The 17,127-nt window shown below is 35.1% G+C and overlaps 1 protein-coding gene across 1 annotated transcript; it reads left to right on the top strand.

Annotated features, from left to right (window-relative positions):
- The first annotated feature begins 515 nt into the window (after positions 1 to 515).
- LOC132279727 (zinc finger CCCH domain-containing protein 5) lies at positions 516 to 15,592 on the top strand. Its single transcript, XM_059781760.1, has 9 exons — positions 516 to 1,063; positions 1,883 to 2,035; positions 2,158 to 2,295; positions 2,436 to 2,594; positions 8,637 to 8,729; positions 9,215 to 9,331; positions 12,530 to 12,604; positions 12,682 to 12,905; positions 13,736 to 15,592. The coding sequence occupies exons 1-9, from the start codon at positions 677 to 679 to the stop codon at positions 14,943 to 14,945; spliced, it is 2,556 nt and encodes an 851-aa protein (XP_059637743.1). The 5' UTR covers positions 516 to 676; the 3' UTR covers positions 14,946 to 15,592.
- The last annotated feature ends 1,535 nt before the right edge of the window (positions 15,593 to 17,127 follow it).

Below are 17,127 nucleotides of genomic sequence, written 5' to 3'. Positions count from 1 at the left end.
CTAATGAAATAAGAGTACTTAAGTAATTTGTCTATCTAAACGGGTGGAGTGGGATGGGGTGGGGCGAGGCAACCTCCCCCGCCCCGCACCAAACCTGCATGGATTTTTATTATATCAAGCCATCCCGTCCAAAAAAGCTAAACAATTCTCCAAAATTGCAAAAAAACGGGACGGGGCAGGGTGGGTAATCGTAGGGGCAAGTCAAATTGTTATCCCAAGTTGTGAAATAAGTCTTCTCTTATAACATTTTTCTCTATTCAAATTCATGCAACGCCCTCATTCGAGTTGGACCATCCTACTTGTCGGGGTGAAAGAACGCTCCTTTAAGTTGGATGCTTGTCGTGACACTTGATTAAGTACTGTGTTGACACTTGATTAAGTACTGTGTTTATCTTTATTTCTGATACTAACCGTAACAGTAACTGTAACGATAAGCTATTGCCATTTACCCAAAAAAAAAAAAAAAAAAAAAACTTTCATTTGGGACATGTAATTTATAGTTATCCAAAGTTCGATCTCATATTTAATCGCTCAAAAATATACCATATAGGAGTATTTCGTTCAGACGATATGATCGGACAACTCAAGCCCTAATCTCTTTGTTCATACTTCACACCTGCATATAGAGATACACAAACTCTGTATATATAGCCCGTTGATTCCGGCAGCTGATCGTATGTCGGAGCCGGTCGCCGGAGAAGAAGAGGGAGGAGCGTCGGGGTGTGCGCGAGTGAATCCTCAGTCGGTAGTTGGGGTGTCGGAGGGTGGTGGGATGAGTCGGAAGGAGAAGAGGAAGGCGGCGAAGAAGGAGAAGAGGAAGCAGAAGAGGAAGGAATTGGCGGCGAAGGAGCTGGAAGAGGAGGCGGCTCGGCTGAACGATCCAGAGGAGCAGCGGAGGATTCAGTTGGAGGAGGAGAGAGAAAGCGAGAGGTTAGAGAGAGATAGGAAGGAGTTTGAGGAGCACGAGAGGCAGTTTCTCGAGGCATTAGCGAGAAAAAAAGCGGAAGAGGAGGAGGAGGGAGATCGTAGGAAGGCTTTGGAAGAAGAATTAAATCAAAATCAGGTTCATTTAGTTCAATATCAGTCTCTCTGTATTTATGCATGTTTATGGCCAATATATATATACACACGCACATACAATTGTCAATTCAATGCTAATTGAATTTAGCCGTATATTATTTTACATTTTGTGTAGCAGGTTGTGTTACATTCGTTCACTTTTTTTTTTTTTTTATCTTTCCATGAACCGCCTTTGCTTTAAAATGACATAGAATGTTGTGTTTGAGTTAGGCTATCTTGGTGCTATATAGTATGCAAAATGTGCTGAACGGCTGGTGATATGTGCCCATATACATAATTGGATGGGTACCTGTCGTATTAATTTGGCATCTATTTTACCATATATAACTAGTATGAAAAGCAAAATGGGTATTCATAGACGTTAGAGATTGTTTTTCACTGATGGTAATTTTAAGTTATTTAAGGAGGCTACTTTCTTTCTGACTCTAGACGTGGGAACTCTGTCAGCTCCGTGCTTGATAAAGCTACCACCTGGGACATCAGGAAACTTTTGCATTGTACATATATACCTAAATCATCAGTTAGATCTAACTCCATATCATAAATTAGATGCATAACCCAACAATTATTAGAAATACATGCTGCTTCCATGATAACATACTTGTAGTTTCATATGGTGCCTACATTCTGGGAAAAAAAAGCGTGGAATCAGTTATAATATGCCCTTGGCATTTAATGGCTTTCCATTCTAATTCAATGCCCTGTAGTTTGCTTTTTGTATATGGGAATGGGACCTTATAGGTGTAAACTATAAACACTATTTAAACGGCTTTGCTTACACTTCTGTAAAAATGCTTGACAGGTTGAACATCAGAATGAGTTAAAAGAAGATGAAGACTGGGAATATGTAGAAGAGCGGCCTCCTGAAATTATATGGCAAGGAAACGAGATAATTGTCAAGAAGAATAGAGTGAAGGTCAAAAAGAAAGATGTAGACCAACGGACAAAGAAAGAGGTATTTGCAGCATCATAGAAATTCCAGGCTTAGTTATTTTCTAGATTACAATAAGATGTATACCATGCTCTTTTAGTTGTGTCAAAAACATGAACTTTAAAGGTGATTTTATACTCCTGCAGGATCTGGATAGACCTACATCAAATCCTCTTCCTCCACAATCCGAAGCCTTTGCTGATTACAAAAGTGCATCCACTGTTTCGGCACAACAGTTGTTGGATAATGCCGCTCAACAAATCCCAAATTTTGGAACTGAACAGGTAAACCCTGCCTGTTATTTCCATCTCACATTATTCATTCATGGCAATGATGGTTATTGCACTTCCTGTGTTCAGCAATTGCCTGCCATTTTAACTGTGGAGGGTCGCCGTATCTGATCATTCAATTGTTTATATGGCAGGATAAAGCTCATTGTCCTTTCCACATCAAAACAGGAGCTTGTCGGTTTGGGGTGCGTTGTAGCAGAGTTCATTTTTACCCAGATAAATCTTGCACATTGCTTATCAAGAACATGTACAGTGGACCCGGCCTTGCCTGGGAGCAGGATGAGGGGCTTGAGGTCTGTAAAGAAGTCTTCATGTGATTCTAGTATCCTGATGAACATTTTGGCAATTTTATACTTTTCTAACTGAATTGGTAAAGTGATTTACATATAAAAGAAAGCAATCCATGACTAGGGTTTTTTCATACTTTGAAGGGTTCTTCTTTATGGGTTCCACATCTAGATCTTTGTTACTCCGTATAATCTTAGTTTGATGGTTTGACGAAGCTAGAGTTATAGATGTACATATCAAGACAAGCAATCAATTTATACACATACTTCTCGTTTTTACAAGTTGGTATTTTACATGTTTAAATTGTGACTCAATATTCATGTCTTTTTCTCTGTGTACTCAATATTCTCCCCCCCCCGCCCCCCCCTCTTTCTGTGTCCCAGTTGTTTTCTTCATAAACTGCTATTGTTCGGGGTTCCTGATTCATTTTTTTTTTTTCTTTTTTATTCTTAATATCATTTTACTTAAAAAAAGAAGCAAGCTATACAATATGGCATCAATTTATTGAGAAGGTTTTGTTTATATATACACAATATTATCAACTTATAAAGGGGTTAATGTTTTCTTTGTCCTTCTCAATTTTTATTTTTTTATGATTTTCTTTATAGCCGTTAATTAAAAGGACTTTTCAGTCAACAATTGAAGCAGTATTGGTTTTCATGTTCAGCCCACTATCTGGCTTGATTCTACCTATGAACCTGTGTCAGTAGTTCTCCTACTGTTGTTCACTTTAGTCGACCCTAGCCCATTGACTGGGTGAATTCGGGCTCTGCTTTGTTCTAAATATGGATTATGGTCGGCCCGCTACCCACCTTCATGATGCTTATTGATTGATAAGTAAAAGTCTTTTGTCCAATAAATAAAATAAACGAAGAGCGTGGAATATGCACTTGCCTGAAACGATTCCAAAACTAATGTTTCATACCTCTTTTATGTATCTGAAGCAGACTGGGAAAGCTAGGAACTGAAAGATCCTTCATCTAGGATATCTTTCTTAGATGTATATATATATATATAATTGTTAGGCAAGCGCACACACCAGAATATATATATTGCCTAACAATTATATATATATGTAATCTGGTGTGTGCGCTTGCCTAACAAGTTAGCCTGCTATCTCATGGTTGTGCTTATAGCACACTAAGTTACATACATCCAAATGATTTTGACTTGCTGGATTAATGTTACTTGTCTTGCCAAGAGATTGCAAAGTGCGGAACTATTTTGTACCTCTTTTACAAGCTTATTTAGAGTGAACTGTAATATTACCAATGCTGATACTTGCAATTTGATAAATTTTCTTTAGTCACAATATACTCATGTGCAGCTTGTCCATCAAATTTGTTTTGTATTCAAATGCATGTAATGTGTAATTCTATAAGATTGTATTCTGATCTGGTACATGGATAGTAAGGTTATCATTCTTTGACTTGATTTAAATCAGAATATAATCTCAATGCACTTCGACGGAGCTCCATGATTTTGGCCTTTGTTGGGTTGCAGATAAAAGAATTAGGCAATTCTGTATCCTACTTGCTGCAACTTTGGAATGGTTATCTCTATTAAATTTTCATCTGAACTTCATAATTATCATTCCATAAATAATTGTAAGTTATCACTTATTGGTAAATTTTATTCTATAGTAATTACGTTGACGAACTAATTTTTTCTAATGATATATCATCTTAACATATTTTATGATTACTTGAAATTTTGGCTGCATGTATTGAGATATATTTATTGCTGGCAGTTTTTGATTGTTATTTATTTTTTATTTTTCTTTCTTTCTTTCTTTCCTTCTTTCTTCTTTCTTCTTTCTTCTTCTGTTTAACCAAAAAATTCTACCTCCTTAACAACTACTAGTGTTTGGGCAATACATAAATCTTGGATAATTGCTGATCTCCTGCTGATAGATGTTGCTGCTTCCAAAGGTTTGAGCTTGCTAGCAACCACACCTACTTGTTTGTGGTTACATACTGCATACTACTTGCTTAAAGTAGATAAACATCAGGATATGATTGGTTATAGGTTGAAGTCGTTTATTCTTATGCGACGTGGCATCAGGAACTGTAATTTTAGGAGGCTATAGGGAGGTTGTGCTTTGGTGAGGCAAGAGAGGATTGCCTGCTAGGCGTAACTGCAGCGAGTCTTGCTATAAGCCAATAACCATGTGAAGGCACGTCTAACGATTCAACAAATGGGGTTAGGGCTGCAGATGAACCTAGCTTCATGACAGCTTAGACATGGTTGTTCATATACGAACAAGCTAAACCCGCTCTAAGTCTTGTCATTAAAGTGACCTGATTCAGAATGGACCAACCTCAACTGCCTTGTGCTCATCAAGAAGCGGGATGTTTATAGTAATCTTTCCTTTTGTATATGTATATATATAGGGAGAGAGAGAGCGAGAGAGGACATTGATTTTGTATCTATGTTTCTAGAGTTTCTTTTAACTTTTAGTATTGGATGGTAAATTATAGTTTAGTAGTCATGACTAGAAATATACATATATATTTTATTAGTTGAGTTGAGAATTTGATTACAACTCAAATAAGTGGCAAAGTGCCTCTTTTGCGTTTGAGCCAGTTTCATTGGTTCACTGTAAATATATAAAATGCCTTCCACGCATATGATTTTATTTATATATTTGTTTATTTATTTATTATGATTATTATTATATATATATGTACATCATGTGCTTGTGATCGTTATAGTATGTTTATAAAACATGATTTCATTTCCTGATACGTTTGATTATAGTCCGTAATTATAAAATTAAATAAATAAGATAACCTACAGAGACATGGAGAATTTTAGGCAATATTGGAATTGAATGCGTACAACCCTGTAATGGCGGGAGACTTTTGCATTAGTTTTTTTTTTTTTTAGTGGTGAACTAAGTTATTTAACAAAATTCTGAAGAAGAAAAAATGCCAATGAAATGGAGGAAAAATATTGCAGTACCAAATTTTAAAATGAAGATATACAAAATTGTGGAAACTATAGAGGAATTAAATTAATGATTCATATAATGAAATTATGGGTAAGAGATGGAACAAATTAAGAAAATAAAGCTCAATATCTGATAATCAGTGTGAATTTATCCCAAGTGGATCCACTATGGAGGCCATCTATTTATTTAGATAATTAGTCGAAGAGTGAAAAAAAACAAAAAGTTCTAGATATAGTTTTGATAGAGTGATAGACTTGGAGAAGAGACATGATAAAGTGCCAAGGGATGTAATTTGGTTGGATTTACAGAGAAAATATGTCCCTATAAAGCTTATAAATCTTGTTTAGGATATGTACAGTGTGATGAGGACTAGAGTTTGTATTACTGTATGCAGATAAACTAGTGATTTCTCTATAAAAGTAGGATTACACAAAGGATCAATGTTAAGTTCATATTTATTTACAGTAGTTTTAGATGAAATGTATCCAAGAAGACATTCAATTGTACATATTGTTTGCTAATGACAGAGTTCTATTGGATACTTTTATATGGAAGAGTTGGCAACAAAATTAGAAAAAATGCAAAAATGCTTTAGAAGTAAAAAGCCTAAAGATTAGGACAAACAAAATATATGGATCAAGTTAAATAGGATAATAGGGGATGACAATATAACTATAATAATTCAAGACCAACAGTTTACTTAAAATAATCATTTTTGATGCTTTGGGTCAATAATACAAAAAGATAGAGAGATGCAATAAGTATGATTGGAGCATGATGGACAAAATGGAGACAACTTAGTTGTATCCTATGTGATTAAAAAATATAAGATACGTTCGAAGAAAAATTATTAGGCCAACTATATTATATGAAGCAGAATGTTGGGTTTTAAAAAGAAACAAGAGTATCACATTCATGTAGCTGAAATGAGATGCTAAAATGGATGGTAGGAGTGATTAGGAAAAATAAGATTAATAATCAACATGTGAAGAAACTAGGAATGGTGCTAAAATAAGAAAAAGCAGACTTTGGTGGTATGGTCATATGCAATGTAGACACATGGATACACGGATAAGAAAAAGAATATTTGTTTGCATGGCAGGTAGTAGACAAAGAGAGACAAAAGCTTTCATGGGATGAATTAATTAGAAATGATTTTAATAAATTAGATATAATAGTAGACATGACTTGTAATAGAAAAGAGTTGAAAAAGAAAATTCATGTGGCTGACCCCATCCATATGGGATAAAGGGAAGGATGATGATGACTATGATGAGTCATTGTTGTAAATTTTTTTAAAACAATATAAATACTGCCATACATCCATATGATACTCATATATCCAGAGTTTGTTCTTTTTTTTTTTTTAATTATTATTTAAAAAATGCCTTACTTGTTCTTTTGTATCATAATGAAGTTTCATCCCTTTTTTATGAACTTTTTTCCGACATTCTCTCCAATACCTTCTTTGACATCTCTCTTCCATGTCACCTGCAACTTATCTATGTTATTTACAAAATGGCTTTCCATACTGAGGAGCTTCTCTGTTGCTTTATGAAACCTGATTCCAAACTTTTCACTTACACTCTACCAATATGATGCGTCAATTGCTCCTTGCAGGAAAGGAACTATCCTCAAGGTTTCTAACACACACACTAGTTAAAGTTAATCCTTGACATAAAACAACTAAAACACCTATATAGTGCTCTAGAAATTGCTTTACTTTAAACGATAGCTAGTGAACATAGTTTTCCTAACTTGCCATTGGGAAATTCTAGGTTCAGTTATTCATATACCGCATAAGTATGTTTACACATCTGGCTGCTCCAACTCAATATCAAATCTAGCTTCTATGGTCCAATCGAGTAAAATGATGTAGTGTGACCATGAGTGAGATTTTAGCCCCTTTTTATTTATATCCTTCAGCAATTATCATTGATCTTCCATGGACTAATAATGGTGTTTAAATTTGGTATGTTGAGTTTATTCAATATGTGTGACATAGGGTTATTTTGAATGGCTCTTTTGTCCATAAAATTATCTCTTTCAGCTTGCAAACTCACGTTTCGTACACGTTTCATTTATCTACCCTAGCCACACTCCAAACCTCATGTTTTACTTTATCGTCATATTTCCATTGACGACCATTTTTTGGGAATATAGTAAAGGCAATATGGAGTAATATCTCAGTTGTTGTAAAGATTTCGGCTGCCTTAGATGGTAAGGCCCATTGGTGGCAGACATGCTTTGGTTCTGATCTCCTTGTCCCTGCTTGCCTATACTATGAGAAATTAATATTGAAGTTACTGGGAGTTACCACATTATGGAGGGCATGCTACTTATTTTTAATGAGATTTAATCCCTATCAGAAGGCTTGATTAACTTGATGCATTGTCCGTGGTGACACATTGGTAACAATAAATAGAACCAGAGTTTGTGTTTTGGTTCTTTGATGTAAAAACTGACAATAAATCTCCCTATCCATTTAAATCCTCAGCTGTCTCGTGCCTTCTTGGAAGATTCTCCTGAATTCTTCCAATTTAGGCTTTCATTTATCTATGGCTGCATGCTTCTCCAACACACATTTATAACTCAATATTTATTACCCCCACACCCCCAAATTGGCTTAGGGTATCCATTTACAGCCCGTATTTATATATATATATATATATATATATATAAATTGTTGTTAAAGTTTCATGACACAACTTTCTGTTCTCTTCTTCCATAGATCTGGAGCCCAGTCAGAAATCGATTTACTTGACTGATGGCTCTAGATTATCACCATACAGACTTATTCTTCTTACAGAACTTTGGGACCTTGGCTAGTGATTTGAGTTACAGTGGAAAACTTCATTTGATTCTGGATGATTGCTTTGGAGTTTGTGTTTGTGAGCGTGGAATTGCTGATTGGTATTTATGCATTTAAAATAATTATATAGAGTAACTTGTTTTGATTGACCTTTTCATTCCTTAATGTGTTCACATTAGTGTTGTGAGCATGTAGGACTTTACTTCTTGCTCAAATTTTCTTATAACTTGCACTTATTTTTTTGACATATTGACCATGCTTTGATTTCTCTATCCTTTTCAGTATACTGATGAAGAGGTTGAACGTTGTTATGAAGAGTTTTACGAGGATGTGCATACAGAATTCTTGAAATTTGGGGAAATTGTAAATTTCAAGGTGTTAACTGCTATCTATGCTTCAATAATAGCTATTTAATCTATGGCATATGCACTCACTTAATTCTGTAATTTTCTTCCACTGCATTGTCTAATAACTTTATACAATTTCTGTTGCTTATTATATGATTTTACTTTTTCAACAATGTAAATTTTTATTAGTCTTTGAATATGAATTATGTTTCTTGTGTAACATCGAAAATATTGCTGTTTCTTGATTGCTTATAAAATCGGTCATAGTTGTATTTTATGGTTTTTATTCATAAAAGTTAATTGCTTGTTTTAATTGCTACAAGTTGTGTTTGTATTATGTATGCTATTATTTACTTCCTCTAGATATTATACTATTTATTCATGCTGTATAATTGAGACAGAAATTGAGTTTTGGGTGGAAGAAAAAAGTATGTTGCAAGGGAAATAAAACAATAATTTGTGCTTAAATCTGTTCCTATTATTGAAGAATATAAAAAACAAATTTCATGTCAGGTTTGCAGAAATGGTTCGTTCCACCTGCGGGGGAATGTGTATGTACACTACAAGTCTCTGGATTCAGCTGTGTTTGCTCATCATTCTATAAACGGTCGCTATTTTGCTGGTAAACAGGTATTTTTTTCCTTATTCAGTTTTTTATATTTTTTTATTTTTTATATATATAAAATTGATCGTGCGCTGGCAAAGTATGAATTTGTATTAGTATTCTACTCCCGCAGATATTTTAGCTCGTAGCTAAGAGTTTCTTGCACGAGAACTTGACTGTGAGACTCGTGTGCTCCTCTTGTTGTTTCATTTTCTTGTACTTTTAGTCTTTGAATACCACTTAAAAACCCATTACCTGATGTTGGTCTTCTTCACGGGGAGTGCCTGGATGGGTGGATTCTAACCTTTGGCCTTATTTTTGTGCAAACTGGCAATTCGAATTATACCATTTCACCAAGCAATGTCCCCTTCCTAGAACTCGACTTGTGGAGAAAAAGGGAAAAAAAAGAATTCGGGTCCTCATTTAGGTAGGGGCCGTTAAATGGTTCAATTGTAAAGGCTCGTGCTGCTAATCATGGTCCAATTCTGAGAACAGCTATCTAAGTGGAACTAAAACTGACTTATAATGTGAAATTAGAAACCCAATCACCTAATCTCGTTGGCTTGTTGTCCACCTTATGATGACCATACTGGTACCCTTATAAATGAGGTCATCCAATTGATTGTGCTTTGTTTTATAATCTTGCATTCTTGCTCCATCTTGGATCTGGTTTGGTAGCAAAATTGGGTGTTCTCATCCCAAACCAGCTGTCAAGAAATTTTTGTTTGAAACTTCAATGACTTGTAGATGTATTGTTTATTTTTTATTTTTAACATGTAAACTGAAGGAACTTTTATAAGTTTAGATGGGAATGACTAAAGGTGGTATACATCAGATGACTGCTACTTTGACAATGAAATGGATCGTGTATTATTCATTCATCCCTCCAATCAGATAGAGCACTTGTTTATCTTAGAATTGATAAAGAAAAGTTTTCCTCCCTTATTTATTAATATAAACTTTTGCAATCTTGTTCACATGCCACATCCAAAGTTTATTCTATCACATTATTGTTCCTTCTGCTAACAATACATCTCTTATGACTTGGATTCATTTTGTAAGGTAATGACTATATATATATATTTAAATTCTAATGGGAAGTATTATTTGTGCTACATGAATTATTTATTTGGCCATCCAGTGCTAATACCCCAAAGCAAGTTGGTTCACACAAATTATTGGGTATTATTTGTTTGAGATGTTTTTGTGATGATTTCATATCTTCATTTCAAATTAGTTGGGAAATTTTATTAGATGTCAAGTAAATAAAACAACACATCTTGTGTCAGAGTCATCAAAAGTTAGTTTCCTTGTATCTAATGGTATTTCAGTCTTATGTTTTGGTGGCAGACATTGTTTTTTTTTACCTTGGCAAGAAACTCACACACCCACTATCCCCCTATGGGGACTCGAACCCTTGACCTTCTACTTTGGAAGGCGAGGAAGTACCACTAGGCTACATCCCTTGGTTTGGTGGCAGACATTACTCTATTTGATTATTTATTTTTCCTATGTTGTCTTTGGCGTTGTATAGGATCATTTTATTTATTTTTTCCTCGTTCCTGAAAACTTTCATTAAATGTGCCATTAAATATTTGGTTTCTTATGTGGTACATGGTATTGAAGAGTCATGTCATTGGACTTGGAAAGTGGTTAAGCAAGCTTTTGAATGCCTTCTGTTTCTTCTATACATTTTGCACCTTACTTGGAAGATTATAACTTCTTAATGGTTCCTACTTGTGTTTCTATTAAATTATTATGTGCTATATTTGCATGCAACATACTTCTCTTGACAAAGCTGGTTACAAGTAAATACTTACACGCCTTGAAATCAATGTCGTAGTCTGACCAAGTCAATGAAAGATTAGCTTAGGCCTAGATCATACCCAACAAACATATCTTACCCAGAAACCAAGGTCTATGACTTAGATTCACATGGTGAAATGTTGAACTAGCTATATACAACTTAGCAAACATGATAAAATGATTAGGATCTGCTTCTTTATTTATTTATTTATTATTTTTTTTATGATTTGTTGTTGATCTTGTTACTTTCTCTGTTCATTATGGCTGTTGTTCTCCCAATGGTATGCCCTTGATGTTTCTTGTACATTATTGTTTATCTGTAAAATTTTTAATCTTACCCAGGAGAAAAAAAATTGTAAATAAGTGTTAGAATCAGAAGTAAAGAAAATTAGTGAAATAACAGTTGATCAAATATGACTATTTTTGTAATAATAATAAAAAATTGTATGTGATGCTAATCTGTTCTTGTGGTGATGGTGCATGTTTGAAGCTTAGAGGAGGGGAAAATAATATTTATAACTACCACAATTACTATCTTGAAATCACAGAGTGGCTGGTGTAGGGTCTTGTACACCCTCAAGGGCCCACTCATATTAGTATCCTCTCATAGGAAAGAGATTTTGTTAACCAGATGGGTGGGCACAGACCTGCAATAGGTTTGATCAGTGTAACTTTGTTGTGTTGCATATGAATTCCACAGAAGATGTGCTGTCATTCTCTTTTTGTTTAAATAATGGTTATCTTTGTTGATGTCATTGTTGTTGTCACTATATTTATTGTTGTTGCACTTACAATTGCTATGACTACTTCCACTAGCAATGACGACCAGGGAAAAAAAAAATGATGCTTTGAAAGTTTGTGCGTTCTTTCTGAGTAATGAAGAAATTTATTAATATAAATAAAATTCGTTTCCATCATGGGATTTTCATGGATGAGGTTTTAAAACTATATATGCTTTATTGTTCTCATGTTTGCTCCTGTAATCTCATGTAATTGATTTTAATATTGTTGAAGGATTTAAATATTAAATTACACCCTTTCTAACAGCTTAAGCTTTTAGAGTAGATGGTTGTTAACTTAGTATCAGAGCAAGCAAGGTCCTGTGTTCAAACATCACCGTCTAACTAAAATTGAAACACGTGTTGGACCAAAAGAAGGCCACACGTGAGGGGCCGTGTTGAAGGATTTAAATATTAAAGTACACCCTCTCTAATAGCTTAGCTTTTAGAGTAAATGGTTGTTAACAAATATTAATCACACTTGTGTCCAGTCGCAAGATAGGGATCTCCAGATTATGAAATATATTTTGGGTTCCCATGTTGATATTTACGAATGCTGATTTGTCTGTCTATGGGTTTATTCTCTAACACTGAATCCTGGGTGGTTGATTGCATGATTTGTGTATTGTTTCTTGCTAGGTAAAATGTGAGTTTGTTGGTGTGACCCGATGGAAAGTTGCAATATGTGGGGAGTATATGAAATCGAGGCTCAAGGTACAACTGCGATGCTAAGTTTTTATGTTTGCCATTTAGCCTGTTGATGAGCTTACCACTTACATCCTTCTTAACAGACATGTTCCCGTGGAACTGCATGCAATTTTATCCACTGTTTTCGCAATCCTGGTGGAGACTATGAATGGGCTGATTGGGATAAACCGCCCCCAAAATACTGGGTGAGAGAGATGGCTGCACTATTTGGCTATTCAGATGAAACTGGGTATGACAAACAAATGGAGCAAGAAAGTGCAGGTCAGCTGAGGGGCTCTAGCAAGGTGGTACCAGCAGACAAAGACAGGTGCGCATTTACTTAGGTGATAGGCTGATACCAAATATGCTATTGTTTTTTTCTTGGAACCTGTAATATGAATCCATATATGATGTGGTCCATTTATTAGTGCTTTTAGGAGTGCCTTAAACAAACCAGAATATGGTGCTGTTTGATAACTGAACAAATTAAGTGATTGTTAGATACTTAGATCTGGTACGGTTGGTGGAAAGAGGCCATGCTTTCCAAATTTGAACCGATGAATTTGCAATAATGTTTCTGAACCTTTCTTGGGTGCCGTTCAAAATGGAAAAAACAATCACGCTTTGAACAACTTTCCTGTCTCCTGATTTCCTTGCCACTGTTGATGAACCCATTAAGACCACTGCGCGGGTGTTTCTTTGCCAGAATTGGGTGGCTACATCGCCGAAGACTGTTTCTTATTCTCCTTCTATTCTTCTCAAAAACACTAATAATACCCATAAGCTACAACAAAAATATATCCATATATTGCATATTCAATTAGGTTGCTGCTTGGTACTTGTTAATTCATTGTGTCTATAACATCCCTCATTCTAGAACTATAGCTTTATGTTTAACGAGAAGTTAGGAGAGAAAAAGAATGCTACGTGTCCAATTCCTATATGTTATGTAATTTTGGTATTTTTATGTTTGCTTGATCAACATGATCTTGTACAATGGATTTTAGTAGTCCAACTCGGTGTGGACTTCGAATTCCCTACACTACACTTCTTTTATGTTGGATGGGTGGAATCTGTTTTGTTTCTTTCTGTATGTTTCAGTTCTTTTCTTTCTCGTGGTGTTTTTGCTGTTTTGTGAACATGTTTTTTTTTTAGCAGATATAACTCCAGAAGATCTCGACCGAGGGCAATTGATTCCTTAAATAGCAATTCTGGTGGAAGCTACCATGAGGAAAATGATATCCGAAGGAGAACACGCTGGCAGAGGCACCGAAATGATGATAGAAAGCAAATGAAAATACCTTATGAGAAAAATTGTGAAGAGGAAGCAAATTCTATAAGTAATCACCATAGCAAGAAGAGAAATTGTGATGTCAATTCTGATGTAGATGGGTGGGATAGAGACGGGGATGGAGATGAACACCATAATAGCACAAGGCGGAGGTCTAGACATCATGTCAAAGTGTTAAAATTCCAGGATGAACGTGGGGATGGGAAGAACAGATGTCGTGAAAATTGTTCTGATGGAGATTGGTCAGATGGGGATGGCGACAGTCACCATTATCGCACAAGGAGGAGCACAAGACACCAGAAGAAAACGTCTGAAATCCTGGATGATCACGGGTATGGTGAGAAACGAACTCGTACTACTGATTCCAGTGGAGATTGGTTGGATAAGAATAGAGATGGTGACATGCACTGCAGTCACAAAGAGAAAAGATCGAGACGCCAAAACGAAGTGTCTGAATCTCCAGATGAACATTGGATCAGAAATAACAGAATTCATGATAGTGATTCCAGTGGAGATTGGTCTGACAGGAATAGGGATAGACACTGTACCAAAACAAGGAAACGCCGAAGGCACAGTAACGAAGTTTTAGGATACACCGACAATCATGCAGAACCAGAAAAACTGTTGAAAGATATATTTCAGTGTAGGGAATCTCACCCAAAAAAATTTAAGCGACGGGGAGACCCCAAACGTAGCCACTCAAGCAGAAGGGGTTGTTCTGACGGAGAGGCAAGTGATGGAGATTTTGCAGATGAGGGTTTGAAGTCAGATGGGAAGCATGACACGTCTAGTTCGGGTCAATATAGTCGGAGAATAAAATCACATGGACTTGATGGAAACGTGGACGAAGTGGTTCATGAGGATCACTTTCCTGAGAAGCATCTGAAATCTAAAAGAACAGTTAGAATGGATGAGAAAGGTGAGTCCGATAGTCCAGGTCGATATGGTGAGAGAAGTAAATCACACACTGATGAAGAAATTGAAGAACAAGGCCGTTGGGATCCTGACTTTGGCCAAGAAAATGTTCCGAAAAGAAGAAAAAAAAAGACTCCATCCAGGAAAACACCACATTTCTAGAAGAAAATATAGCGGCCGTGGTTGTGAACAGTAGGAGTACTACTGTGAAAGTAGATCGAGAAGCAGTAGCTGTTCCAGCCGTGGGAAATACTCTGGATAGCTGGAAAAAGAGATGGACTCTGCTCAAGTGTGCGAAGAATCTGAAGCGAATCACAAAGAAAGCATCAGGGACGGCACCTTGAAAGACTTTTGACACTCGTATGCATGGTGCAGTCTCAGAGTAATTCGACTACAGGATTGACCTGAAATCCATATATCTGGCAATGCAGAACTGGTTGAATATTGGCAAGTTATAAGTAGCCGAAAGTGACGTATGGAATAACTATGAATCTATTTCTCAATGCTGCTGCATATAAGAATACTACTAGTTGGAAGTGGGCACTTGCAAGGCAACGCGAATAGGTAGATGAAGAGGAATCGTGTTTGATATCTGTTATTGATGTTCTCAGATTGTTTCAGCCTTTAGTTTCTAAAAGCCTACCTAGTTATAAGCCAATGTTTCTTCACTTCATTTCTTTGCTTGCTTCAACAATAATTTTTGGATTTTCGTTTAATTTCTCTTTATTTATTATAATTTTGTAAGCAAACTTGATTTCTCTTACCTTTTTTTTTTTTTTTTTTTAATAAAAATATTCGCGCTTTAGGTATTTTTTTGGTTCTGCATCAACTTTCTAGGGCTTTGAAGCTGAGTGTGTCTTTTTCTATAATTTGAGCCACGATGCATCCTCCTAACATCTTTTGATTTGCATAATTTTCGTACATGTTTAATCTTTTCGGGGTCGTGTACAAAGAAAGTGGGGATCAGTAATGGAAGAATGGGGAAATAAGATAAACGATATTAATAGCATGATTGGAATAGTTTAGACTAAATGGTGACAAATAGTTAGGGCTAAATGGAGACAGTGGTATCTTATGTAATAAAAATTTTAAAAACAAATTACCAAACACGTTAAAAGAAAAGTCTTCTTTTCTGCGGTAAATATTGTAAGGAAAATCTTATAGGATGGTCATCCAGTTATATTATATGACAAGGAGTGTTGGGTGTTAAAAAACAAACAAGAACAACATATTCACTTAAAATGAGAATGTTGAGTTTGATGACAACCGATTAATTTATGGAAGCCAAGACTTTTTTAACTAGGACAATCAAGTTTACTAGTAGATAAAGTTACTAACTAAAAAGGAGGGAAATTCTAAAAATAAAGTGGACAAAATAAGAGAAAATAAATTTATGTGGTGTACACATTAAAGCGTGACCCTTTGATACACCCCTTAAAAAGAAAAAAAAAATCCATGTGATGATGATTTGGAAAAAAAAGGAAAAAACTGACAATGGTGGTGATTGACTAATAGTTTGCACATCTCATTCTTCAAAAATTTGTCATGAAAAAAAGATAGAAATACTTGTAGCATTGATTCTGTTTGGTAGTCGTTATTTTAAGGTTATATGTATATTATATATATGTTTTTTCTGACCTAAATTTTATCATTAGAAAAAGATCAATATTTGTATGCAATACTATGACAAAAACTTAAGTTATTAATAGACAAATAAATAAATAATAAAACACTAGTTGACCTTTTGGTTGTTTTATGAAAAATGAAACCGAAAATAAACCCATTTGATAACAATTTAAGTTACTATTTAAAACAAGTTACCTTGTATAATCACTATCCTCTTCATGAGAGGGCCTTCAACAATAATTTCTGAATTTTGCTTTCAATTCCTTTTCGGTTTATTGTATTTCAACATCTTTTTTAGTTACAAATCTCGTGATTTTTTCAAAAGATAACAATTAACTTTCAATGATTATTTAGTGTGATCTCATTTAAAATCAAATGTGACCTTATTTTGATGTGCTCATAGTTGAAAACAAAAATGTAATCTACATATATCACTGCGCCTGAGTTGCAGCTTCTTCAACGATCAGCAAGCCAAATACCATTTTCAGCCCCAAGTTGAAGGAACCCAAAAAAAAAAAAAAAAAACAAATCTCTAATCCAATTGCCTAATAGGAGTAATTTCGACCAAGTTTCATATATAAAATCTCTAATACAATAGTCACAAAAATAAGAAATTCATATTAGTAATACAACAAAGTTTCATATAATTTGCGGCTGGTGAGAAGGTTGGAAGAGGCAATTATTAAGACCCTGTTTGGAGAAGAGCTAATGTTGTATG

Source organism: Cornus florida, unplaced genomic scaffold (assembly GCF_030987335.1).
Source record: "Cornus florida cultivar Cherokee Brave unplaced genomic scaffold, ASM3098733v1 CherokeeBrave_3.0.0_Hap2_Chr10, whole genome shotgun sequence".
NCBI lineage: Eukaryota > Viridiplantae > Streptophyta > Magnoliopsida > Cornales > Cornaceae > Cornus > Cornus florida.
Note: the sequence above shows the minus strand (reverse complement) of the source record. Positions and strands in the feature narration are given on the sequence as shown.

Excerpts from the sequence above, each read along its gene's own strand:
- LOC132279727 (XM_059781760.1), top strand. The coding sequence starts at position 677 with ATGTCGGAGCCGGTCGCCGGAGAAGAAGAGGGAGGAGCGTCGGGGTGT. Across the intron at positions 2,595-8,636 it reads AGCAGGATGAGGGGCTTGAG|TATACTGATGAAGAGGTTGA; the intron begins GTCTGTAAAGAA and ends TATCCTTTTCAG. Across the intron at positions 8,730-9,214 it reads GGGAAATTGTAAATTTCAAG|GTTTGCAGAAATGGTTCGTT; the intron begins GTGTTAACTGCT and ends ATTTCATGTCAG.